The sequence below is a fragment of the Lepidochelys olivacea genome (genome assembly GCF_965140295.1).
Source record: "Lepidochelys olivacea isolate rLepOli2 genome assembly, chromosome: 10".
Classification (NCBI taxonomy): domain Eukaryota; kingdom Metazoa; phylum Chordata; order Testudines; family Cheloniidae; genus Lepidochelys; species Lepidochelys olivacea.
Window position 1 is genome coordinate 85742831 of NC_140420.1, and position 26255 is coordinate 85769085.

General features: G+C 43.2%; 1 protein-coding gene across 1 annotated transcript in view; it reads left to right on the top strand.

Annotated features, from left to right (window-relative positions):
* The window catches only part of IQGAP1 (IQ motif containing GTPase activating protein 1), a 188259-nt gene that overhangs the window by 107419 nt on the left and 54585 nt on the right, over positions 1 to 26255 (top strand). The window contains exons 15-26 of the mRNA XM_084641761.1: positions 2295 to 2458; positions 8350 to 8440; positions 9622 to 9789; positions 10178 to 10320; positions 10852 to 11022; positions 14070 to 14153; positions 14721 to 14792; positions 14882 to 14951; positions 15412 to 15620; positions 23355 to 23510; positions 23679 to 23842; positions 25234 to 25458. Of these exons, the coding sequence (XP_084497887.1) occupies positions 2295 to 2458; positions 8350 to 8440; positions 9622 to 9789; positions 10178 to 10320; positions 10852 to 11022; positions 14070 to 14153; positions 14721 to 14792; positions 14882 to 14951; positions 15412 to 15620; positions 23355 to 23510; positions 23679 to 23842; positions 25234 to 25458 (1717 nt within the window). The remainder of the gene's footprint in view (positions 1 to 2294; positions 2459 to 8349; positions 8441 to 9621; positions 9790 to 10177; positions 10321 to 10851; positions 11023 to 14069; positions 14154 to 14720; positions 14793 to 14881; positions 14952 to 15411; positions 15621 to 23354; positions 23511 to 23678; positions 23843 to 25233; positions 25459 to 26255) is intronic.

Consider the following 26255-nt stretch of genomic DNA (forward strand, 5'->3'; position numbering starts at 1 on the left):
ACAGACAATCCAAGAAGTTTTTGGGAAGTGTAGGGGACAATTTCCTGGTGCAAGTGCTGGAGGAACCAACTAGGAGCAGTGTCTTCTTGACCTGCTGCTCTCAACCTGGGAAGAATTAGTAGGGGAAGCAAAAGTGGATGGGAACCTGTGAGGCAGTGACCATGAGATGGTAGAGTTCAGGATCCTGACACAAGGAAGAAAGGAGAGCAGCAGAATACAGACCCTGGACTTCAGAAAAGCAGACTTTGACTCCCTCAGGGAACTGATGGGCAGGATCCTCTGGGAGAATAACATGAGGGGGAAAGGAGTCCAGGAGAGCTGGCTGTATTTTAAAGAATCCTTATTGAGGTTACAGTGACAAACCATCCCGATGTGTAAAAAGAACAGAAAATATGACAGGCGACCAGCTTGGCTTAACAGTGAAATCCTTGCTGATCTTAAACACAAAAAAGAAGCTTACAAGAAGTGGAAGATTAGACAAATGACCAGGGAGGAGTATAAAAATATTGCTCAGGCATGCAGGAATGAAATCAGGAAGGCCAAATCACACTTGGAGTTGCAGCTAACGAGATGTTAAGAGTAACAAGAAGGGATTCTTCAGGTATGTTAGCAACAAGAAGAAAGTCAAGGAAAGTGTGAGCCCCTTACTGAATGAGGGAGGCAACCTAGTGACAGAGGATGTGGAAAAAGCTAATGAACTCAATGCTTTTTTTTGCCTGTGTCTTCACGAACAAGGTCAGCTCCCAGACTATACACTGGGCAGCACAGCATGGGGAGGAGGTGACCAGCCCTCTGTGGAGAAAGAAGTGATTTGGGACTATTTAGAAAAGCTGGATGAGCACAAGTCCATGGGGCCGGATGCGCTGCATCCGAGAGTGCTAAAGGAGTTTGCGGATGTGATTGCAGAGCCATTGGCCATTATCTTTGAAAACTCATGGTGATTGGGGGAGGTGATTGGGGGAGGTCCTGGATGACTGGAAAAAGGCTAATGTAGTGCCCATCTTTAAAAAAGGAAAGGAGGAGGATCCAAGGAGGATCCAAGGATTGAGGTGAGGCTGACTAGCGTGTGTCAGCTAGTCAGCCTCACCTAGTCAGCCTCACCTCAATCCCCGGAAAAATCATGGAGCAGGTCCTCAAGGAATCACTTTGCTCTCCTCAGAGTGCTTCAGAATTGATCAGGAACAGTCAGCATGGATTCACCAAGGGCAAGTCATGCCTGACTAATCTAATTGCCTTCTATGACGAGATAACTGGCTCTGTGGATGAGGAGAAAGCAGTGGATGTGTTATTCCTTGACTTTAGCAAAGCTTTTGGTATGGTCTCCCACAGTATTCTTGCCAGCAAGTTAAAGTAGTATGGGCTGGAGGAATGGACTATAAGGTGGATAGAAAGCTGGATAGCTCATTGGGATCAACGGGTAGTGATTAATGGCTCCATGTCTAGTTGGCAGTCGGTATCAAATGGAGTGACCCAAGGGTCGGTCCTGGAGCCGGTTTTGTTCAGTATCTTCATTAATGATTTGGAGAATGGCGTGGACTGCACCCTCAGCAAGTTTGCAGACGACACTAAACTGGGAGGAGTGGTAGATACGCTGGAGGGTAGGGATAGGATACAGAGGGACCTAGACAAATTGGAGGATTGGGCCAAAAGAAATCTGATGAGGTCCTGCACTTAGGACGGAAGAATCCCATGCACCCCTACAGACTAGGGTCAGAATGGCTAGGAAGCGGTTCTGCAGAAAAGGACCTAGGGGTTACAGTGGACGAGAAGCTGGATATGAGTCAACAGTGTGCCCTTGTTGCCAAGAAGGCCAATGGCGTTTTGGGATGTATACGTAGGGGCATTGCCAGCATATCGAGGGATGTGATTAGTTCCCCTCTGTTCGACATTGGTGAGGCCTCATCTGGAGTACTGTGTCCAGTTTTGGGCCCCACACTACAAGAAGGATGTGGAAAAACTGGAAAGCGTCCAGAGGAGGGCAACAAAAATGATTAGGGGACTGGAACACATGACTTATGAGGAGAGGCTGCGGGAACTGGGAATATTTAGTCTGCAGAAGAGAAGAATGAGGGGGGATTTGATAGCTGCTTTCAACTACCTGAAAGGGGGTTCCAAAGAGGATGGATCTAGACTGTTCTCAGTGGTAGCAGATGACAGAACAAGGAGTAATGGTCTCAAGTTGCAGTGGGGGAGGTTTAGGTTGGATATTAGGAAAAACTTTTTCACTAGGAGGGTGGTGAAGCACTGGATCTTCTGCTGACCAGAAACTGTCCCTTTTATTCTTTCTGTTCTAGGGATTTTAGCAATTGGGCTTATTAATGAAGCTCTTGACGAGGGAGACACCGGAAAGACCCTTCAAGCCTTACAGATCCCTGCAGCAAAACTGGAAGGGGTAACCCCAAAGGTAGCACAGCACTACCAGGACACGTTGATCCGAGCCAAGAGGGAGAAAGCACAGGTGAGTGCTATTAAACAGGTCTCTGCAGAATTTTTTGTAGTCCAGTATTCTGTTGTGTGATTATGGCAGAAATAGTGCTGATGTCAGTGAAGCAATTGTCAGGCCTTCTGTGGGGATGATCATATTTTGACACTTAGGTTTTTTCTACACTAAAGAAAAATAGTTTTGCAACCACAAGCTGGATGTCCCCATAAACCAAGGAAACCGCTGCAGACATGATGATTGTATTGCAATGGATCATTGCATCTCTTGTTGTTGCTTCAGTTCAGTGCATAGAACAGAGGCTGTACTAATGCATTTTGGGACTCTTGGAGCACCGATTCTATAGTGTGCAGCACTTTTGTTGAGAGCACACAGAGGCTTTTGGGTAATTTTCAGAAGTGAGGTCCTTCAGTGTGCAGCAAATACACAGACCCAAAATCACTGGATTTATAACTTCTCAAAACCTGCAATTTTCATGGATTCATGGATTTTTAAGACCAAGAGGGAGAGCTCTGATGTAACATAGGCAATGGAATTTTCACTCAGTAATCCCTGCAACAAGCCCAATAATTTATGCATGAACAAGAATTTTTAGAGAGACATCCAGTCTTGATTGAAATTCCCCCAAGTGATGGACATCCTCTGGTAAATTGTAAGAGTGGTTAATTACCCTCACTGTTATAAATTTTCATTTTATTACTGGATCTTGTTCTGCCTTTGCTAGATTAAAAAACCCTCTAGTATTAAATATCTTCCCCTGTGAGGTACATGTAGACTGATCAAATCACCTTTTAGCACTCTCTTTAGTAAGATAATAGATTGAATTATTGTCTTTCTCTCTCACTGTATGGAAGATTTTCCAGATCACAAGTTATTCTTTTAGCTCTTCTCTGAATCCTGTTCAATTTTTCTACGCTTCAAGAAAGATGTTGAGTCTAATAGCAGTTGCACCAATGCCACAGGGGTAATATAACCTCTCTACTCCTACACAATATTTCCCTGTTGACGTTTTTTATAGGATGATATTTCATTAAAAGAACATTAAAGTTGAAAAGTCAAGCAATCAAAACTAAAAAATAACATAATTTAGGTTGTCAGTGCAACCTTAATTTGGCCTCCTTGTGTATATGCATTATCATACAGCCTTTAATTTTGTGATCACATACTATTTTTTTCCCCACAGGACCTGTGCCTCATCCTATGCACAGGATGGACAGTGACTCAGGGTTCTGTAGGAAAAGAGATTTTTCTGTAGGACCCTGGTTCATTTGTTCCGAAAGATGGAAGGTATGTAGTGAATGAGGCAGGGAGCTGCAGGAAGAGAAAGAATGGTCTCTTGGTTAAGGCAGTTGAATGCCATGCTGAAGAACTGGATTATATCCCTGCCTCTAACACAAAGTTCCTTTGTGATGCTGGACAAGTCACTTAAACCAAACTTTTGACAGGTGGTTGCCAACGTGTGTTCCTCATTTATTGGCTGCCCTAACTGAGAGACCTGGGGTCTGATTTGCAAAAATGCTGAGCACTCAACTGTAAGTGAAATCAGTGGGAACTGTACTGTGAGCATATAAAGTGCTCAGTATTCTGAAAAAATCGGATTCTAGAGGGGTCTCAGGTTGGGTACCCAAATGTTGTGGGCAGTTAACAATTTGGGACTTAATCTCCCTGCTGTGTCTACACTGCAGCTGGGACTGAGCCTTCCAGCCCAGGTAGACAGATTCATGTTAGCAGGACTCATGCTAGCACACTAAAAATAGCTGTGTGGACATTGTGACACTGGCAGAGGCTTGGGCTAGCCACTCAAACCCAAACCCATCCTACTCCCTGGGTCTGAGCTGAGGTGGTTGGTCTGACCCGCTCCCGGGACCCTCCTGCTTGCTGTGCAGAGGGGCGGGGGAAGGGGAAGCACTGATGTTAGGGTGTCCGCTTCCCCCCTCTCCATGTACCCCATCTCTGGAGAGCAGGGGAGGGGGGACAGGGTTCAGGAGCAGGAGAGCTGCAGCTGCTGCTTTCTGGTGAGTGCCTTAAAGAGACAGCGCATGCTCGCCTCCCAACACGTGGTGGTGGTGGTGTTACTACTTGGTACTTCCTGCAATGCACATACATTCTCTGTAGTTTTATTCTTTCAAAGTGCTGTTATTTTAGTTTAACTAGTCTATTTCATAATTTTATTTCTCTCTTATGCTTAAATTTAATTAATTGAGTAGTGAATTCTAAAATGCCTAACCTGTCCTGGCTGGAGTAATTATCCCTATGGTAACGTTTAAAAAATATATATTATATCTAGGTTTTTTGTTTCTATTAGTGGCGCACATCCGCACATTACCTCAATATTGGTGCACATAACAAAATTCGTTACGCACGTGGATGGAAAAAATTAGAGGGAACATTGCTTGGAGGGTCTCTCCCAACTATATTGTAGACATACCCTCTGTGCCGCATGTGTGCTATAATGAGAGCACCATAGAAAACCCATGAGGAAATTGATGATTGTATATTGAGTGCAGGGTTTGCATGTATATAATGTAGTAATGGTCAAATGTTGAATGACAAGGATTAAAAAGAAATATTAACTAGCTATCCTTTTATTGAGCGATAACCATTCTGAGCACTGAATGAGACAAAGGTCCTGTGGAAAATATAGCATGTAATCATGTAATTAAAGCTTGAATCATAATCAATCAAATGAAGTTCATATAGGAAGCCTTCATTTTTGCGTTTCCTAACTTTTAAGTGCTTGACTTTGCAATATTAACATTCTCTTCATATCAGTTTTTTAATGTAAAATATAGTTAAAGCTATATTTTACACCTGTTTACACCTATAATACAGAAAATAAATGTTAGAGACCAATGAATAACCAATTCATTGAGAGACTTGGGGAAGGAGAGATCACACAAAACATATGCTACCAACAAGCTGCCTGCTAATCGTCGCTTACTTCTCTTGCTTCCTTTCCCTGCTCTGATGATTGTCTGGTATAGATTGTAAGTGGGAACCTTATCTTCTGAATCTTCTTTAAAGAGTCTGGCAGGGTTTCAGCACTAGCTAAATAACAAGCAGAAGTTAGGGAGATAAGTAAGTGGTTCATCTTCTTAGCTGGGGAAAGGGTAAGGGGCATGATTCTTGTTGGGGTGTGCCTGCTTTGGGTAGTTTGGAGTCAGAAACTGACCTTGCCTTTTTCTCTTCTCCCTGGAGAAGGAGATGCTAGATTTCTCTGCCTGTGGTAACTTGAGGAGGAGAGTTTCATACAGCTTATCTCAGAATCCATCACTGATTTTTCTAGGCAGGAATTTGGTTTATGAGACTAAGACCTATGTTGAGGTCACCAATGGTTCCATGTAAATGTAAACTTCTGAAATGCAGATGACTGATAATTGCACAAATTACTAATGCAAATGAGGGCCCTGAAAGGGTTAAAATCTCTCAGGAACTGATCTGGGGTTGAATCATTTCCTTTTGCTGAGTCAGTGTGAAATAATGAGCTCCTTTTAGTGTGCTGGCAGCTTGTGCCAGGCTGGGCTGGTAACTGCAGTTGGGGTGAAATTGCCTTTTTTGGACATTAACTCAGCTTCAGGGCCCCTCCCAGCTGCACTTGGAGTAATTTTAGAAATTGAGATATTAGACTACAGTATAGAAGGAAAATAGTGAAAATCTTCAACCTGACTAGTACTGGCTAGTAAATGTGTGTATCTTGGACTGACTGTACGATTGTCACTTAGTTTCTCCTTAGTCACTTCTAACTCCTTCTAACTTAGTCACTTAGTTTCTCCTTGGATGGTGGGCTACTGTATGGTGACATTTTCCAGGCAACAGTACATGTGGAAGTTTTTAGAGAAGTCAAAAGCAAGGTCTTTTTTTCATAGAGAAGAAAGAGTAACAGTTTCCTTACTATTCCTTACTATTGCTGAAGCCCTGCAATGCTAAATGTGTGGGGGTTTTTCCAAAGCCATCCTAATCATCCTGACATTCTGTGGATTGACTTTTACTAGCAGAGATTGGAGTGTGCAAAGTTACCTTTATCAAAGTGGACTAGAAAAGCCCTCTTCCCCCCTCCACTTGGACAGTTTCTCCCCTCTCCCATTCTCCTGGGATCAGTTTGACTTTTAGAAGAAAGCTGCCTGTTTTGGACATGTTGCTCTCTTGAGTGAAAGGGACAGATATCCAGGTCATTGTTGTGACCTGTCTCAGAGCTACAGAATTAAACTATTTTAATAGGGCAAATTCAGAGGATATATTAGGAAATGCCTCTTTTGGAATTGACCCTCAAAACCCCTGTTTCCAGCTATAGAGTGGCTCTTTATGTTGTATGGCAGTGGTGCACTTTGTGCTGGAGTTGAGTGTTTCCTGTATTCTCTTTGTACAGTGAGGGCTGAGGGAGGTGGTTTCTGTTTTTAGTAATTAGCAACAGGAAGCAAATGGTGGGTGGAGAGAGACTATACTTGGCAGCTGCAAGGTCATTTGTTCTTCATGCATATGTTTTGGGTCTTTGTTAAACTTCTACCCCTTTTCCCTTATCTCAGTCTCCTGCACATAAACACAGCTGAATAGTTTTGTTCAAAGTCCAACCAGAGCAGTTTAGTGTGTGTGACGAAGGCCCTATATACAATGGCCTGTTAAACAGGGTTCCCATGCTTAGTTTAAAGTCTGTTTAACGCACTTCCAGCCAAAGACTATTCTAACACTTTTTGGCCTCGGAATGTGGATGGGGAGAAACCAACTTTGAATCATGTTTAAGAACTCTTTTTTCACATGTTTTGTAGCCTCTTTGTACATAGGCTAGGGCAGGGGTGGGCAAACTACAATCTGGGGGCTGTATCTGGCCCTTCAGACGTTTTAATCCAGTCCTCGAGCTCCCGCCAGCGAGTGGGGTTGGGGGCTTGCCCTGCTCCAGTGCTCCAGCCAGGGAGTGGGGTCGGGCTTGCCCCACTCCGCGTGTGCCATGGCTCCACACGGCTCCCGGAAGCAGCAGCGTATCCCCCCTCCGGCTCCTACGCATAGGGGCAGCCAGGGGGCTCAGTGCACTGCCCCTACCCCAAGCGCCATCCCGGCAGCTCCCATTGGCTGGGAACCATGGCCAGTGGGAGATGCAGGGGTGGTGCCTGCGGACAGGGCAGCGTGCAGAGCTGCCTGGCCGCGCCCCTGCATAGGAGCTGGAGAGGGGACATGCTGCTGCTTGAGGTAAGCGCCACCCGGAGCCTACACCCCTGACCCCCTTACGCACCCCTGCCCCAGCCCTGATCCCTCTCCTGCCTTCCTAACCCCTTGGTCCCAGCCCGGAGCACCTTCCTGCACCCCCAACCCCTCATGCCCAGCCCAGAGCCCTCTCCTGCACCCTGAACTCATTTGTGGCCCCACCCCAGAGCCCGCACCCCCAGCCAGAGTCCTCACCCTGTCCTGCACCCCAGCCCCCAATTTTGTGAGCATTCATGGCCTGCCATACAATTTCCATATCTAGATGTGGCCCTCCACCCTGGGCTAGAGTCTTCTTCCCATACTATCAGGGAAACAATATCCTCTGAGTGGCTTTAGGCTACTTGGTGCTAATTCAGTGGCCTTTTGCTCTCGTGTCCCTGATCTCTGCTTATTAGAGCTATGCACAATATTAGAATCTATCAGTTGTTCCCCCTTCCTCAGCAAGTTTATCTTTGGAAATGAGATGATGGGAGAAGAACAGAAGAACCTGCTTGAGTTATGGCTGTAGCAGCCTCTGCTGGTCACAGGAACACATGAAGTTTTAATTCTTGTGCTGTAGTCAAATGCAGAGTATCTGGAGAGGAATGTGGCTTTTTTTCCTCTGTGGCTGAAACTTAATGTGTGAACACTTGATATGTGCGCAATTTACTTCACTAGGCACAATTATCTTAGATGCACAGCAGGAGATGAGCTTTTTCCCATTTTTTCTTTAGGACACTCGGGATGAGACAGCTGTGCTGTGGCTGGATGAAATTCAGGATGGGATTCATCGATCCAACAGGGACACAGAGGAAGCACAGAAATGTAAGTTGCATATTAAGTGTTTATATTAATCTTCATCATCAGGCGTCCTCAGACTTTCTACAAGATGGTTCAGACATAAAACTGTCACTGCGTGGAGTGCTCTGGAGGAGTGTTTCAGGTGGAATCCATGTGCATAAGGCAATATTCAAGGTGAGGCCAGACTGTTAACTTATTTTAACGGTGTTATTTTTTCCACGTTATTATGTTACCTTCTGAATACATCCAAGCATCCAATTTGGTATTATTTTACCACTGCAGCACAGTGGGCAAGTGTCTTCACCAAAATGCACTCAATAATGCCTAAATTTTTTTCCTGAGGTTGCAACCAATTCATTACTCATCTGTGTATTTGTGCATGCACGCACAATTTAAATTATTTAATCCGGTTCATATTACATTGTATTTGTCTATGGTAAATATAATCTGCCATTATTTTGCCTAGTCACCCAGTTTTATTAGATGCTTTTGGAGTTCCTCAAATTTGCACTGATTTTTACTAACCTAAATAATTTTGTACATTAGCATTTTTCACCTGTGCTATTCACCACAGCTTTCAGATACCCTAAAAGAATCTTGAACAGTAGGCCTACCACTAGTTCATGGGCACCTCACTATTCACTTCCTTTCTGTCTCCAGAAACCATGGTTGATTCCTGCTCTTTGTTTCCTATCTCAACTATTTTTTCAGTTCCTGACAGAATTTTCTCTCTCTCCTTGTGGTTTTAAGTTTCTTTGATGGCGTGGTGTTATAGACTTTATCAAAAGCCTTTTTAAATTCTTTTCACCAGTTTCCTTTATTTGCCATTTTAACTCTCTGAAACAAGTGGGAGCCCTGCTAACTTCTATACCTTTAAATTATCGAGATTTTTTTCTTGCATTTTATGTATTCTGATTTTTTTATATTCTCTCATTCTCTGTAACATTTATCATGTGAACTCACTAGCGTCCTTTGTATTGACGATGAAGGCAAAGTAGCTGAGCATTTTATTTTCTCCAAGCTCCTGCCCTCCCCTCCCCAGCTTTTAGTAGTCATCTTACATTTTTCTTGATATTCTTTTTTAACCCATCATGTTTTATAAAATATATTCTTATTCTTGTCTACTTTAATTTCTAATATTATAGTATCACAATAATGACATTAAATGATTCCAAGGTAACCCACTCTTTTGTGCATTATCTAAGTTTCCTTAGGAATTCTGGCCATTAATGAAGCAGTGGTCCATGGTGATGTGGGCCAGACCCTCAGTGCCCTGCGCTCACCTGATGTTGGACTGTATGGAGTCACTCCGGAGTGTGATGAGACATACCAGCGTGAGCTGGCAGAAGCCAAGAAAGAAAAAATGGCAACAGGTGAACTGTGGGGGTTGTACAACTGAATTTTAAATGGTAAACTAGCAAGAAGAAAGCAGATGAATCTGTGATGGTGGTATGGAAAGCAGAGGCCAGGGAAAAAATCTGTCTGGAATGGAGTCTAGGGTTGTGTGGAGGGGATGGGGGACTTCTTTTTAACATTTAGAAAATATACTTTTACTTAAATCTTTAGTAGCATGTTCTCTACTTCAGGAGCATGTTATGGTAGGTAGCTCAGTAAGGTCTTGGGGGAATGACATCTGCTTTTCTAGCTGCAGTGAACAGATAGTTAAAAGCAGTTGTACTGATGATTGCTTAATGAATGTTATCTGTGTGCTGGGAGGCTGTGCTTCACCTTCAGTTCCTGTACTTCAATTTCTGCTCATAGGGGACAATGGCAGTGAGTGCGTGAAGCACTGGGTGAAAGGAGGCTATTATTATTACCATAACCTGCGAACCAGAGAGGGACGTTGGGATGAACCCTCAGGATTTGTGCAGAATAATACCCAGCTCTCCCGGGAGGAGATACAGGTAGTAGAATAACATGTGCTCATTGTCTCCCTGAAAAGAGCAAGTTCTTTGTAGTTGCTCACCTGAGTAATTCTCCCCAGTATTATCCTACAAGTTAAAGCTTAATCCAAATAGAATTATTGACTAAAAGATAATGCTGTTTAAAAATAACTAAAACAAATAATTTGCTGCTACATCATCTTCTCAATTGTGCCTTTTTGGGTGTGCCACCATGCCCTTTTGGTTTTGCCATTATGCTATACACATGCTTTGCACCCTTTCTACTGGGGACTAGCAGATTTTTATAGATGATGTTGGCTCCATGTGTCAGGAAATTCCTTCTCTCTGGAGAAAGTATATAGAGGAGCCACTTCAGCAAATTCACCATAACTTTGAGCTCAAGATCATGATCCCAGTGTATGTTGAAGGATAATTTAGGATATTTTGTGCATGATATAGGAAGTTAATTTACCATCTTGACTTTTGTCTCCTCTACCTGTCCTTTTTCCTTTTCTGATTTGCACTGCCTCTTCTTCCATAACACTAATTCAGAGCTCTATCTCTGGAGTCACTGCTGCGTACAACAGAGAGCAGCTCTGGCTTGCTAATGAGAACTTGATTACCAGGCTGCAGGCTTGCTGCCGTGGGTACCTTGTTCGCCAGGAATTCAACTCCAGAATGAATTTCTTGAAGAAGCAAGTCCCTGCAATCACTTGTATCCAGGTAGTGAAGTCCTATGTCTTTGTCTATGGGTGACTTCTTCTGTGTCCATACTACATATACTGTGATACTATTATTATTTATTTATGTGAATTATAGTAGTGCCTAGTCTTAGGGTATAAAATAAAGTAAACCTATATTAGGTTGACTTCAGTGTTGATAAATGCAAAGTAATGCACATTGGAAAACATAATCCCAACTATACATATAAAATGATGGGGTCTAAATTGGCTGTTACCACTCAAGAAAGAGATCTTGGAGTCATTGTACATAAGTTCTCTAAAAATATCCACTCAATGTGCAGCAGCTGTTAAAAAAGCAAATAGAATGTTGGGAATCATTAAGAATGGGATAGATAATAAGACAGAAAATATCATATTGCCTGTATGTAAATCCATGGTACACCCACATCTTGAATACTGCGTACAGATGTGGTTTCCCCATCTCAAAAAAGATGCATTGGAATTGGTTCAAAAAAGAGCAACAAAAATGATTAGGGGTATGGAACAGCTGCCATATGAGGAGAGATTAATAAGACTGGGACTTTTCAGCTTGGAAAAGAGATGACTAAGGGGGGATATGAGAGAGGTCTATATAATCATGACTGGTGTGCAGAAAGTAAATAAGGAAGTGTTATTTACTCCTTCTCATAATAAAAGAACTAGGGGGTCACCAAATGAAATTAATAGGCAGTAGGTTTAAAACAAAAGGACGAATTTTTTCCCATAACGCAGAGTCAACCTGTGGAATTGCTTGCCAGAGGATGTTGTGAAGACCAAGACTATAACAGGGTTCAAAAAAGAACTAGATAAATTCATGGAGGATAGGTCCATCAATGGCTATTAGTCAGGATGGACAGGGATGGTGTCCCTAGCCTCTGTTTGCCAGAAGCTGGGAATGGGTGACAGGGGATGATGACTCCCTGTTCTGTTCATTCCCTCTGGGCACCTGCCATTGGCCGCTGTCGGAAGACAGGACACTGGGCTAGATGGACCTTTGATCTGACCCAGTATGGCCATTCTTATGACTTGCAGCCACCGCAGTAATTACTGTGGTGGTGCATGTCCACACTATCCTCCTTGGTTCGGTTGAGCATGTCCTCACTAGGAGTGCTTCCACCGACCTAAGCGTGGCTGCCCCATAGTCTCCCTGGCTCCCAGGAGGCTGCTCCCCCTCCCTTACCTCCCTGTTCCCCGCCATGAACAGGGAAGAAGCTGTCCAGGGCTTCTTGCCCCTGGAGAGCGGGGTCCAGCTACCCCGGCATCTTACCCCCCCCCCCACTCCCACTGGGAGATGGGCATCCACCATGGAGCCATGAAATTGACAAGACAGCCAATGTTCCCAACCCTGGGGAGGCACCCAGACTTCTCACTCCCGCTGCCAGCCAGGAGCAGGGTCCATTCTCACCCTGGCTCCCAGCTGGGTGCACAGTCCAGCCACCTAGTCTTCTCGTCCCAGCTCCTAGTTGGGAGACTGATCCATTCTTGCCCCAGCTCCCAGCTGGGAGCAGGGTCCAGCTGCCCAACTCTCTTGAAATTGACAAGATCTAACAGCCGATGTAAGTAGCAGTGTATATATAAACACTACACCGACATAAGCCTTACGCCTCTCATGGAGGTGGAGTTATTATGTTGGTGTAGTAGGGCACATACATCGCAGGACAAGGCTGTAGTGTACACACTGATTTAATTAGGTCGATGTAAGCTGCCTTACGTCGATCTATCTGTGTAGTGTAGATCAGGCCTTAGAACCTGGCCTCACCTACCTTGTAGCTGGCCAAAACTGGAGACTCAGTAAGGAGTTTGGGGAAGCAGAGAGCAGACACAAAAGCAGGAGATCTGTGAAAAACTGGAAGCTAGGCAAGACTGGTCAAGACTCTTACATGGAGTGAACTCTGTCCTTTCTCCTATTACCTGTTGTAATCCTTCAGGTGTGAAGCTGATGCAACTTGCCCTCTTGTACAGCTGGATCCTTCTTGGGCTAGAACCACCTGGGAGGAATGTAGAATGAGCTGGTAGCCTTAGGCCAGGAATGAGAGAGATCAGTGGCTTCATAACAGAGCAGGAACATTTGGTTAGGAGGGAGTGGGCATGAGAGTCACTCACAGGATTGATGGGGGGACCATGTTGCTCCTCTTCGTGGTCAGGTTGTTCAAGGAGCTAGGGGGTCAGAAGAGGGAAGAAGCACCATTTGGCATGAGGATTGGACACTTTTTGCAGGGGGAGAGTGAATAATGCTTCCAGTGTGTAATATGTGACTGATCTGTACTTGATGAGTAGTTTATCTCCACAAGACGTATGTATACTTCAAACTGAATAAAATTTCATCCTTTCACAGAAAACAGCAATTGGATACCTCCAAGCTTTTCCACACCCCCTTCCCCAGAGCCTGCAGAGAAGTGTCTTTTTCCCAAAAGTTAACAAATTCGGATTTCTTTCTTAAAGAGCACTGCATTTCTTCCACGTGACCCCTTATACATGGAACACCTTCACTAAATCTATGTGGACAGCCACTTTTTTGTGGTCCAGCTCCCTTCTTAAGGCACATACCTATCACCTTGCCCATGGTAAACTCTGTAATAAAGACTATTGGGCAAGGGGACCTGTTAGGATATGTCTACCCTGCAATTAAAACCCTGTGGCTGGACTGTGCTAGCTGAATCGGGCTCACAGGGCTCGGGCTGAGGGACTGTTTAATTGCAATGTAGATGTTTGGGCTCAGGCTGGACCCTCTGAGATGGGAGGGTCCCAGAGCTTGACCTGCAGCCTGAGCCCCAATGTCTACACTGCAGTTAAATAGCCCCTCAGCACGAGCCCTATGAACCTAAGTAAGATGGTACAGGCCAGCTTCGGATGTCTAACTGCAGTGTAGATGTACCCATAGTGCATCTAACACTTTTCCACACATAAAAAAAAAAAATTATGAATCCTCAATTTTACACTTGGACAAAGGCAAACTTGGTATGATGAATAGCAGGGGAGTGTTAAGAATGGTAATGCCTTGCAAAGTAAACTTCTTTATGTGTGCGTGTGTGCATTGTCTGGTTTCAGTCTCAATGGCGTGGCTACAAGCAGCGGAAGGAATACCAAGGTCGCTTGGAGTACCTGCGAGCACACAAGGACCAAGTAGTGAAGGTACAGTTTCTTTGGAAGTGTGTCTGCTCATAGTCATAGAAATCAGAGATGGAAAAGAACTTTTAAGTCATATAGTCTATCCTCAGGCGCCAGGGCAGAATCATTCAGTATCACGGATTATGTACTGTTTCTAGTTCTTTGTCCAGTGTAGTTTTAAAGATCACCAGGGCTTCTTCCTCTTTTCTCACTAGAAAATTCCACTGCCTCACTGATCCCATGGTCAGAAAGCTTTTTCTAATGTTCATCCTAAATCCTTCTCTTAACTTTACCCTATTCTCCTAATTATACCCCCTCTTTGTGTATGATCCTAAATAATCCCTCTCCCTTCCTGGCATTGATATCCTTCAAATATTTATAGAATATTAGGATTTGCTTCTCTCCTTCCTCATCTGTAATTTAGCCAAAATTTACATATTTAGCATCAATCCCTCCAGCTCTCTGATAATTTTTTTTGCATTTCTTTAAATTCCTGCTAATTCCTCAATGTCTTTGTGGCAATAAGGTTGTTGTGGGACATTGTCTTGGAGGAAAGAATTTATCTCTGAGTATCTCATTACTACTTCACAGATTCAGTCAATGACCAGGATGCATCAAGCCAGAAAGCGATACAGAGATCGTCTGCAGTATTTCAGAGACCATGTAAGACTTTCTCTGCTACACTTGTTTTAATATATATTTTCTGTATTACACTGTGAATGAAATGATGTGGGATTTTTTTTTCCTCCTAGATAAATGACATTGTAAAAATCCAGGCCTTTATTCGTGCAAATAAAGCACGAGATGACTACAAAACTCTCAGTAAGTATTGCCAAGGGAATGAGGCTTTTATACCTGAAGAGTCGGTATTTCCATAGCACACTGCTAATGTAGTCTGCATTACTGTAGACCATTTAGAAGAGTAGTAGATTGGGAGGTATTTGGGGTGGTATTGGTGGGGGAGTGTGTAAGGTTGGGGAACACTGAGGGTGAGAGATTTTAAATCCAGACATCACTGTAGCTACTGATGGGTAGAACTACAGCTTCTCAATTAACCTGGGCATCACAAATTAGCCTAGATTTGATATTTGTGTCACTCTTTCCTTTGTTGCTGGTTATGCTCACGTTTTGTCCAAAAATAAGTAATTCCAAATCTTTCTAGAAGCTGTTTATATTGTGTGGTGCTAAATTTGTCAAGTGATAGTCAGACACTTCATATGCTGTTAAAATGTGTATTCATTGATTTCTCTTGCTCTTTGCCTGATACTTCATTTCCTTTTAGTCAGTGCTGAAGACCCACCTATGGCTGTGGTCCGGAAATTTGTCCACTTACTGGATCAAAGTGATCAAGATTTTCAGGAGGAGCTTGACCTAATGAAGCTGCGTGAGGAGGTTGTGACCCTTATCCGATCCAATCAGCAACTGGAAAATGACCTCAATCTGATGGACATCAAAATTGGACTTCTTGTGAAAAACAAAATCACATTGCAGGTATGAAGCACACTAATAGGGAAAGCCAAAGAACAGAGTCAGGCATATAGACCAGATCATGGAGAGACATGGCTTTAAGCTGTTCTAGACAGCTCTACTAATTGAATTATCAGTCCCACTGTGGGGAAGGAAGTACATGTGAAACAGAGGGCCTCTGTGCGATAGTCAAGACAAGTGGAAGTTGATGGGGATTCAGAAGGACAAGTGGGTGGTTGCAGCACAACTGAAAGAAGGAAAGAAAAGAAATGCTTCAGAGATAGCCAAACAAGAAGAAAGAGATGATGTGGGGCGCCTTCTGAGGTTCTGCCTGAGCGAGAGGTTTGTTAAAGAAGATGGTGATTGTTCAAAGCAAAAATATTACTGCTGTGCCCCTTCCGTTATTATTTAAGAGCCTATGGCATCAATGTGCCCAGCACAGAGACAAAGTCACTGCCCCAGTAGCATAGAGTCTAAATTAGGTACTGTGGATCAGACACATGATAAGCCCAGGGAAGGCTCTACTGTAAATTGTGGCAAATATCCTAGGGGGTTTGTTGTTGAAATGTTTCACAGAGAGGATAGAATTGTCTAGCGACAACTGAGTGACTAGAACTCCTGAATTCTAATCTGGTTCTGGTTTGCTGAGGGGCTTTGGTAAAATTGCTTCATCCCTCTGTGCCTCAGTGTCCCCATCTCTAAAATGGTTATAAAAGTAATACATACATACATTCATTACATAAGTAAGAATGTTAGAGAATTCAGTCCCTTAACTCTGGCACGTAAGCAAAATACTTTTATTTTAATTTTTAAAATGCACACATCTACTATATTGGGCACATTCACAGGTACTGTAAAAGCAGCAGCAGCTGGAGCCAATGTGTAAAGGTGATAACTCTTACTCAGTCCCGCCATCTTTCCCTCTACCCCCACACAGAGCTCTCCCACCATCCCCCACCCATCATCATCCTCATTATGGCAAATCCCAAAGGGACATGGCCTTTCAAATAGAGCACCACCTGCATCAGTCTCTGGCAACATGCTTAAAGTGGTCTAGTTATATACTCAGTTTGTCCATCACTGGCAATCTTACTGCGCCACCAAAGCTTTTGACACTCACATGATCGCTAGTCACATAGTGACATTCTTTGATACAGATGCTTAAGAATTCATTGGTTTTCTATTCTAATAGTATATCTGTATCAAGAAGGCTGCCAAAACTGAACCAGAGCTGACTGGAGATGGTTACTAGATTCAGTTTTTAATAGCCTTGTTTATGAGATGTGACATGGGTCAGCTGATGAAGACGATGAGAATGACAAATGTCAATCTGGGGTTCTTCAGCTTTCCTTAGTACCCATATGTCACTTCCATACAATAGAGGGAATATGATTTTGGTTTTATAGATCCACAGCTTTGTAGCAAGCTTGAAGTTACAACATCCTTATCGACTCAAAGACTTTAAGGTCAGAAGGGACCATCATGATCATCTAGTCTGACTTCCTGCACGTTGCAGGCCACAGAACCTTACCACCCACTCCTGAAATACACCCTAACCTCTGGCTGAGTTACTGAAATCCTCAAAACATGATTTAAAGACTTCAGGTTACAGAGAATCCACAATATACTCTAGTTTAAATCTGCAAGTGACCTGTGCCCCACGATGCACAAGAATGGGGGGAGGGATAGCTCAGTGGTTTGAGCATTGGCCTGCTAAACCCAGGGTTGTGAGTTCAATCCTTGAGGGGGCCATTTAGGGATCTGGGGCAAAAATTGGGCACTGGTCCTGCTTTGAGCAGGGGGTTGGACTAGATGACCTCCTGAGGTCCCTTCCAACCCTGAGATTCTATGATTTTATGATTCTATGTCGAAAACCCCCCAGGATCGCTGCCAATCTGATCTGGGAAAAATTGCTTCCTGACCCCAAATATGAGTCAGTTGGACCCTGAGCATTTCGGCAAGACCCACCAGCCAGAAACCTGGGAAAGAATTCTCTGCTGTAACTCAGAGCCCTCCCCATCTAATGTCTCATCACCAGCCATTGGGGATATTTTGCTACTAACAGTCACAGGTTGGCTACATGCCATTGTAGGCAGTCTCATCATACTGTTCCTCCATAAACTTACCAAGCTCAGGAGACTGCTGAACAAAGTGACATATGGCAGCAGCTGCTGTTATACAAGTTCCTAAATCTTTCCAGCACCGTCTGTGATACTGCCCAAATATTTAACAGCTGACAGTCTCCCCTTGGGACAGGTTAATACTGAGCTGGTGGTTGCTTTGATGGTAACGGGCAGGGATTTAGTTTTGTCTGAATTAATAACCAGACCAATGCACGCTGCTTCTTTCCCAACCTGATCGGCCATCAGCTGCAGTGTTTCACCAACAAGATGGTGTCATTGGCATATTTGAGCTCTCAAAGCAGAATGATGTTCAGCTGAACACTACTAACAGTTGCCTCCTCCAGCTTATCTATCAATTAGTTCATGCCGATATTGAACAGTGGTGACAGAACAAAGCCTTGCTGAACTCCCATCGAGATAGGAAACCATGCCATATATCTGCCATTGACTCTAACACAGCTTTCCATTCCATTATAGAGCTTTTCTGTCCCTGTCTTCCAGGGACATTGAGTCACCTCATTAGATTCCATAGACTTGTTCAATGCACTTGAATAAAAGGTCTGGCAAAGTCTATAACAAGTGCTGAGCATGGCATATTAAATTTAACCATCTACTCAAAAAGCTGCCTCAAGATAAAGACCTGATTGATAGTAGAATGACCCATCTTAAAGCCACACTGAGTACCCGGTCTTTGCCCTGAAGTACATCATTCATTGGAGATATTAATAAGGAAGCAAAGATTTTTCCCTGGGAGTAACAGAGTAATACCCATGTAGTTGCCTTATTGCCCTTTTTAAACAAATTACCACTTCTTCCAGGCATTGGGGATGAGATTAGTAAGCCAGATGGTCTAGAAGAGCCTTTACAGCAACAGTACAGCAGTACTCTCACGTGTTTTCAGCAACTCAGGGGTAATGTTACAAACCCATCATGTCTTCCCAGACTGCAGCTTATGGACTCTTTTTGGTTGAAGGAAGGTGGCTCTACCAGAACTTCCTGTCCCTTCTTAAATGGAAGAGAGGCTGAAGGTGACAGACAATTGAGGAGCATCTTGAAATGATCTTCCCAATGATACAACTGATACTACAGGCTCTGGCCAATGTTGCTGTTCTAATTCTTACTAATCAAGAAGGTGCCACCTTCTGCTGCAAATACTGTAAAGTTAACTAGAGTGTGCTGAGATGGTGCCGGGCAGCAGCCTGTTCTAAACTGACTGCCTGAGACAACCACCAGGGTTTCTTATCTTATTATACAGTGACTTGATGGCATTCCAAAGTCAAACCCATTCAGCCTTTGCTTTTGCTCTCAGCAACTTGTCTTTGAAGACTCAAATCACAGCCCTTGTTTGTGTGGGGCCCCCTCCCCCCCCAACTCCAACTGCTGGGAGCACCTCCTCACTGATCCATGGATGAAATTTGGAGGGTTTAGGCCCCAACACTGAGCTGGCAGCGGTCAGCACTGATGATTTGAAACAAAGCCATTCCTCATCAGATGACAGACAGACTTCAGTCTCTAATGCTTAAGCAGTTCAGACGAGAAAGCTGTGTGATAGCTTGGTTGTAATACGAGTGTTTAATTACATCAGACTGATTTAGACTCATTAATTTGGCAGTCTTCTAAATCAGAGGCGCACTTTTATCAGCAGAAACAGATTGTCAGTGTCCTGTTTAATACCGTTGCAAACTCATACATCTATGACTGTTGACTGATAACAGTTAATGAAAACACAATCAATATCAGTCCTAGTGAAAACATATGAGCAGAACCATATCGGCTTCCATCTTTGGGTGATGGAAGAATCAATCACCAGGTCATTGGCAATTGCTAATTCTAACATTTGCTGCCCATTCCTGTTCTTCTGTCCAATATCAAACTTCCTGAGAGTACTGGCCCAGGTGCCATTATCTTTTCCTACCTCAGCATTAAAATCACCCAGGACAACAGCTCTTCTCAGAGTTTCATTAAGGATTGAGTGTAGTTACTGGGAAAAATTGTCTGCAGTCGCATTGTTGGCCTTGGTGTTGGTGGGACCATACACTGTGGTAATGGTAAGATTCCAGTAGCTGGTACAGAAACAGACTCTGATAGTCATTAATCACCCATCAGCCCTGCAGTGCCCATTGGGCATTGGGTGAAAGTATAACAGCCACCCACTTCTGGAACAACCCATCAACAACTCCCATTCCCTGTTCCCATTTCCCCCTTTAGCAAAACATGATTCCAATTTTCTTACCCCCATTCCCTGTTCCCATCTCACACACCCACATGCCCACCCCCACCCACACCCAGTCACTTCCTCATTGACTACAGATTATATAGTAAAACTTGAGTTCTGCTTAGCTATACCTTAACCAATCATTTTCCTGAAATTTAACTAACCAATCCTAACATATTGTAACATGATTATGTAACCAATTATATCCCACCACCTCAATTAGTTTACACCCAGCAAAATTAATTATACAACAGACAGGAACAATCACAGAACCAGACAGAGATTATACAGACAAACAACAGCAAAGTGGGAACTATAATGACAAAACAATACAGAAGTGAGGATTTCACATCCCAGCTATTGATAAGTGAGTTCTTGCCAGACAGGATGCTATCAAACTAAGTTTCCTTTTACATTTTCTAGGCACTTCCCTTTCTCTGGAGGTGATAGGAATACAATCCTGTCCTGATAGTGCCTAACAGCCCAATATTTCAATGTGACTAGTTTGGAATGTGAGGATGTAACCGTTCGCTTCCCAGCTTATGGCTGCCTCTGCTGCTTAGCCAAAGGCCTGAGCCTAAGCACAGGGCCACAAACTGTCACAGTAAGAGAAGGCCCTTACACTGGCAGACAGTGGTTTTGATTCTTTCTTTTATACCTCTATCACTAGCCAAGTGATAAGAATACACCTAAATTCTTAGAGTATAGGCCTTTACAGACAGGCCTGAATATCTATATCCTAACACTTGCTTTCATTTCATCACTTCCTGGCCAGCACACTTCAGATAAAGCACAGATATCAATGTTCAGGCTTTTCAACTGCTTGATGAGGAGAACGGCTTTAGCTGTTTCAGACAATGTTTGAATGTTCCAGGCACCAATTTTACTTTTGCCACCAACAAAGAGGATACCAGAATGGCCCGTTTGCAAGGTTTCATTGGTCATTTTGGCCTCAGTGGAAGAGAAAAACACTTGGCTGCTTCAGCTGCCAGGACAATCGACCAGATTGTTGACAGTGCTCAGCTTCAGTACAAACACCTTCACAATGTGAGCATACCCACCCTGACCACCCAGCTGCTCATCACACCCCTTGTACAAAGCAAAGCCTAGGAGAAGAGACAACATGACCAACATATTAGGGCTGTGTTTAACTCATGGGGCAGCACATTCCACAGTGGAAGGCTCATCAGTCAGAATTCCCTGCCTTCTATCCTTTTGTGATTAAATCAGGGGCTTGTTAACTTGAATACTTTTGACTTCTCTCATCTGGCATGGTATCTGATGGAGAGAGGTGGTTTCTGAGATAATAAAGATCCCCAACCTGTTTAAAGTTTTATTGGTAAAAAGCCAACACCTCATATGACACCCAAAAATAAACTGGAAGAGAGGACAAATCACAGAGCACAGAAGTAATTTGCTACATGAGTGAGGCTCTTTGTCAGACTGTCTACAGCATTCTGCACTAGTTGAAGCTTTGAACAGTTTTTAAGATTTAACTGCCTGTTGAGAGCAGGACAATAATCCAGTCTCAGAGTGACAAAGGTCTGGATCCTTGTGGCAAGGTCCTGCCTTGAAAGAGGCTGAAACCTTGGCCAAGTGTCAGCAATAGAAAGTGCTCTTGCCCACCCAGAACTATGCTGGCGGGATTCCCTCCCACATATTCTGGGGCACTGGGACCCAGGTAATGTTTCGCCTCTTCATCCCTTCTGCCAGTGTTGCCTTGGCAGAAAACCACAGAGAGGAAACAGCCAGAGTCTCCAGCTGGAAAGAGTAGAAGCATCCAAACCATATCTCTGGAGATTCCAAGAAGTTTCTACAGTTTTGACTGAGCTTTCTCTACCCTATGCTGCTATTTAGAACATAAAAACGGCTATACTGGGTCAGACCAAAAGTCCATCTAGCCCAGTATCCTGTCTTCCGACAGTGGCCAATGCCAGGTGCCCCAGAAGGAATGAACAGAACAGGTAATTGTCAAGTGATCCGTTCCCTGTCACTCATTCCCAGCTTCTGGCAAACAGAAGCTTGGGACACCATCGCTGCCAATCCTGGCTGATAGCCATTGATGGACCTATCCTCCATGCATTTATCTAGTTCTTTTTTGAACCCTGTTATAGTCTTGGCCTTCACAGCATCTTCTGGCAGAGTTTTACAGGTTGACACTGTGTTGTGTGAAGAAATACTTATTTTTGTTTGTTTTAAACATGCTGCCTGCCTATTAGTTTCATTTGGTGACCCCTAGTTCTTGTGTTATGAGAAGGAGTAAATATTTCCTTATTTACTTTCTCCACTCCAGTCATGATTTTATAGACCTCTATATATTCCCCCCTTAGTCATCTCTTCCAAGCAGAAAAGTCCCAGTCTTATTAATCTTTCCTCATATTTGCTCCAACCCCCTCCCTTCCTCTCCCTCACACTCTTCATCTCAACTTCACTCTACACCTGCCCCCCTTACCTTCTTCTTTCCTTACCCGTCCCCTTTACTCCCTTCTATACCCTTTTTCTTCTCAATTAGTTCATCCTGTCCTAAGTAAACCTAGCAAAAATATATATAAATAAATAAATTGTGGAACTAATGTGAGCATTGCTCCCATCCCATTGTTCACTTTGCTTGTGTTATACCCCTTCTCCCCATGTCTGTCTGGTCCATTTAGATTGTAAGCTCTTTGGGGCAGGGAATGTCTACTACTCTGTTTGTACAGCTCGTAGCACAATGTGGCCCCATTTTTGTGTGTCCCTTAGGCACTACCATAATAAACTTGATTCGTAATAACAAAATCTGGATGTGCAGAAGCAGCTGCATATCAGACAGGACCCTGAGGTTGTGAACCTGAGTATCTCCGCTTACCTCAGTCCTACCTTTTACTGAGTCTGTCAGCTAACCATCATCCAGGACTCTAGGTAAATCAGTAAACTGTACCTGGCAGATTCAATAAAACAGGCTTTGTCTGTAATTCACATATTGAAGACCTCATTCCAAACCAAATCACACTGTGATCCAGCAGTTTCATGTGTACCTTGAGCCCCACAGTACCCCAACAAGAGTGGGCCCACAGGGAAGTGAGCAGTCTCTCAATACAACACTCTGGATCCACTAAGAAAGAAACTACTGCACAATGATAGTTTATCCCAGCCTGTGGCTGCAATCGAGTGAGGAACACCTTATGGCTAGTTGTACTGAATGCAGCTGATGGATTTAATTAAATCACCATGGGAATGCTATTCTTGATCATTGCTAGCAGGAAATCATCAACTAATGAAACCAGTGTACTGTCCATAGCACATCCAGGTATAAAATTGTGCATAATTCTCTGTGCAGTGTTAATAAATATAGAGATTAAAAGGACACGATTTTTAAAAAATGTGAATGAGGATTTGGGAGATTTAAGTTAGATTTGAATCTCTCTCTTCTTGTCTTTGCAGGATGTTGTCTCTCATAGTAAGAAACTTACCAAGAAGAACAAGGAGCAGTTGTCTGGCATGATGATGCTGAACAAGCAGAGGGGAGGTTTGAAGGCTCTAAGCAAAGAGAAGAGGGAGAAGCTGGAAGCGTATCAGCACCTGTTCTACTTGCTTCAGGTAAGCAGCTCCCCTAAGGCTTAGAGCTTTTGACAGCCTCTTTCCATGGAGACTTCTGTGTCTTGAATCAGTTGTTATTTGTACACTGTGCTTTGGACCCACTATTGCCACCAGTCATCCTGGCCTTTTTGGGAGTGAATGCTGAACCTTTTTTTGTTGTTGTTGTAGACTAATCCCACCTACCTGGCCAAGCTGATTTTTCAGATGCCTCAGAACAAATCCACCAAGTTTATGGATTCAGTGATCTTCACTCTGTATAACTATGCATCCAATCAGAGGGAAGAATACCTGTTACTTCGGCTTTTCCAGACAGCACTGCAGGAAGAAATCAAGTATGTGCTGCCATGGCCTTGCCATACAGATGGCTTAAAGGACCGTTATTATGATAGCAGAAGACATTAAGTGATAAATGCTACACAGTTTATCCCTGTTCATGCTTGAGTCTCCAGTTTCTGTCTAAGAATAATTCGGTTTTCCCTGAAGCACAAAGAAATATCTGTTAGCTTGGAGAGGAGCTATTCAATAATAACCATTGCGGAGAAAACAAGCCTCTTTACATTGGGTTTTAGGATGATTTTATTTTAGATTAAAAGCATCTGCTTTTCTGAGGAGGAAAACTGTGGATAAATGAATCTGTTTTAGAAAAACGTGTAACCAAAATTTAAAGTGATTTAAACTGCTGTTATGCCTAGAGTAGCTCCAGCTTTGTAAGCCAATAAGGAGCTTGGAAAAGGGCAGCCAGGAGAACTATGGGTTTGTCTATATGACAAGTTACTGCACAGCAAGCTAGAGTGTGAATCTAGAGTGCACCAACTTGCCATGCAGTAGATTGCTATGAGGACACTATCTTTGCAGCAGTATACTAAACCACAATGCAGGACTTGTACTATGCTGTAGCAGTGATCACACAGGATGTTACTGCATGGCAATCTGGTGCACTATAGATTCGCGTTCTGGCTTGCTGCATGGTAACTTGCCATGTAGACAAGTCCAAGAAACTGAAGTGCAAACTCAGCTTATCCTGGATTTTCAACAGCTAATGAGAATGCAGGCACTCAATAATGCTGTAGTAGTTTACATTCTTATAGGCGGTCAGTTTGTGGACACAGGCTCAGCACATTCTTTGTGATCATGTCACATCATAGTCCAATTCCTCCCAGTGCACAGCTGGGGCCTCATCACTGAAAAAGAATATAAACTATCTCTCTGGAGACTTTTCTGTTAGTTTGTTGTTTTCATGCTCTCAGTGAGTCATGCTATCACTAAATGTAGTTTTTCTCCTAGTCTTCTATGATGAACTGTCTTTTATAGTGAAAGAATACCGTACATATCTTCCCTGCCCTGCTCCAAAACACACCCATTCTCTCTCTCCCTGCAAAAATGTTTTTAAAGTGGTTTTTAAAAATGAAATGCAAAATGTGCTGTAACAGCTCTAAGCCATGGTATTCTGGGCACCAGCCGGCTATGCTACATATCTTAGATGAAGATGCTAAACTTTATTCCCCATGCTGCCTCCTAGTACACCTGAGCCAGCACCATGAGTCTCCTTAATGCACTCTTTGTTGTAACTTGTTTCATTGAAATTTTGCAAAAATCCACCAGCTTTACAAATGAAACTAACACATTCTGCCTTAAAAAGCATGCATCACGAAATGTGTGTGTTGCATAACTGGTAAAACTATTTCTAGTTAGTTTTTTTTTATTTATGTTAATTCTCTTCCAGATCAAAAGTAGACCAGATACATGAGATTGTGACTGGAAACCCCACTGTTATTAAGATGGTGGTAAGTTTCAACCGTGGTGCCCGTGGCCAGAATGCAATGAGGCAGATTCTGGCACCTGTTGTGAAGGAAATCATGGATGACAAATCACTCAACATCAAAACTGATCCTGTGGACATTTACAAATCTTGGGTTAACCAGATGGAGTCACAAACTGGAGAGGCCAGGTGTGGAAACTTACTACTTTGCTTTTTTTACCTCTCAGCTGCCTTACATTATCTGCTTTTTGCCTCTCTGGCTTCACTGAGTTTCTCTTCCCAATTTCCACTGGGTTTAAAGAATGTTTGAGTCATCAAATCAATTCCTGTTGGGTAGATGTAAAGTTGATGATGGAATGTGACCTAACAGGCTACCTATCTAAGGTGTCAAGAAAGGCTCTCACCTTTCCTACAGGAAAGGGAAATAGACCTTGGCATCACCTGCTTTAAAGGGTTAATCAGACATCTAAGGGGTACTTTCTGAGCTATAACTTTCTTCATCATCTCTTATCAGGAATCATCAGCTTCTTGTCAGTTTTGGTTGCATAGTCTGCATTTGAAGTGAGATACATACAATAAATGCTGTGGTGTGCAATTTTGTAGTAATTTAGCAGATATCCTTCCTCCTCCCTATCCTGGAATATTGAGGATTCTCTGAGTAAGGGGGTCAGCTTTGATGCTTCAGGTGCCACATTTAATGCTAATTTCTAGACCACTTATATTAGGTAAGGAGTGGAAGAGCTTTTACTTGTCAGTGTCCTCTTCATTTTTTCTGCCTTACACAGGCACTGTTTGGCATCTCCATAAGAGTGACCATCCTATAGCAAGTGAAAAACTTGCTATATTTTGTAAATGGCAAAGAGTTGCAATTCTCTTTATTAGTACTATTGTTTATTTTTAATTACAATAGCATCCAGATACATAAACAGAATTGGGTACCCCTTTATGTTGGATACTCTAAGGCAGTCCTGTTGGTTTTATTTCTC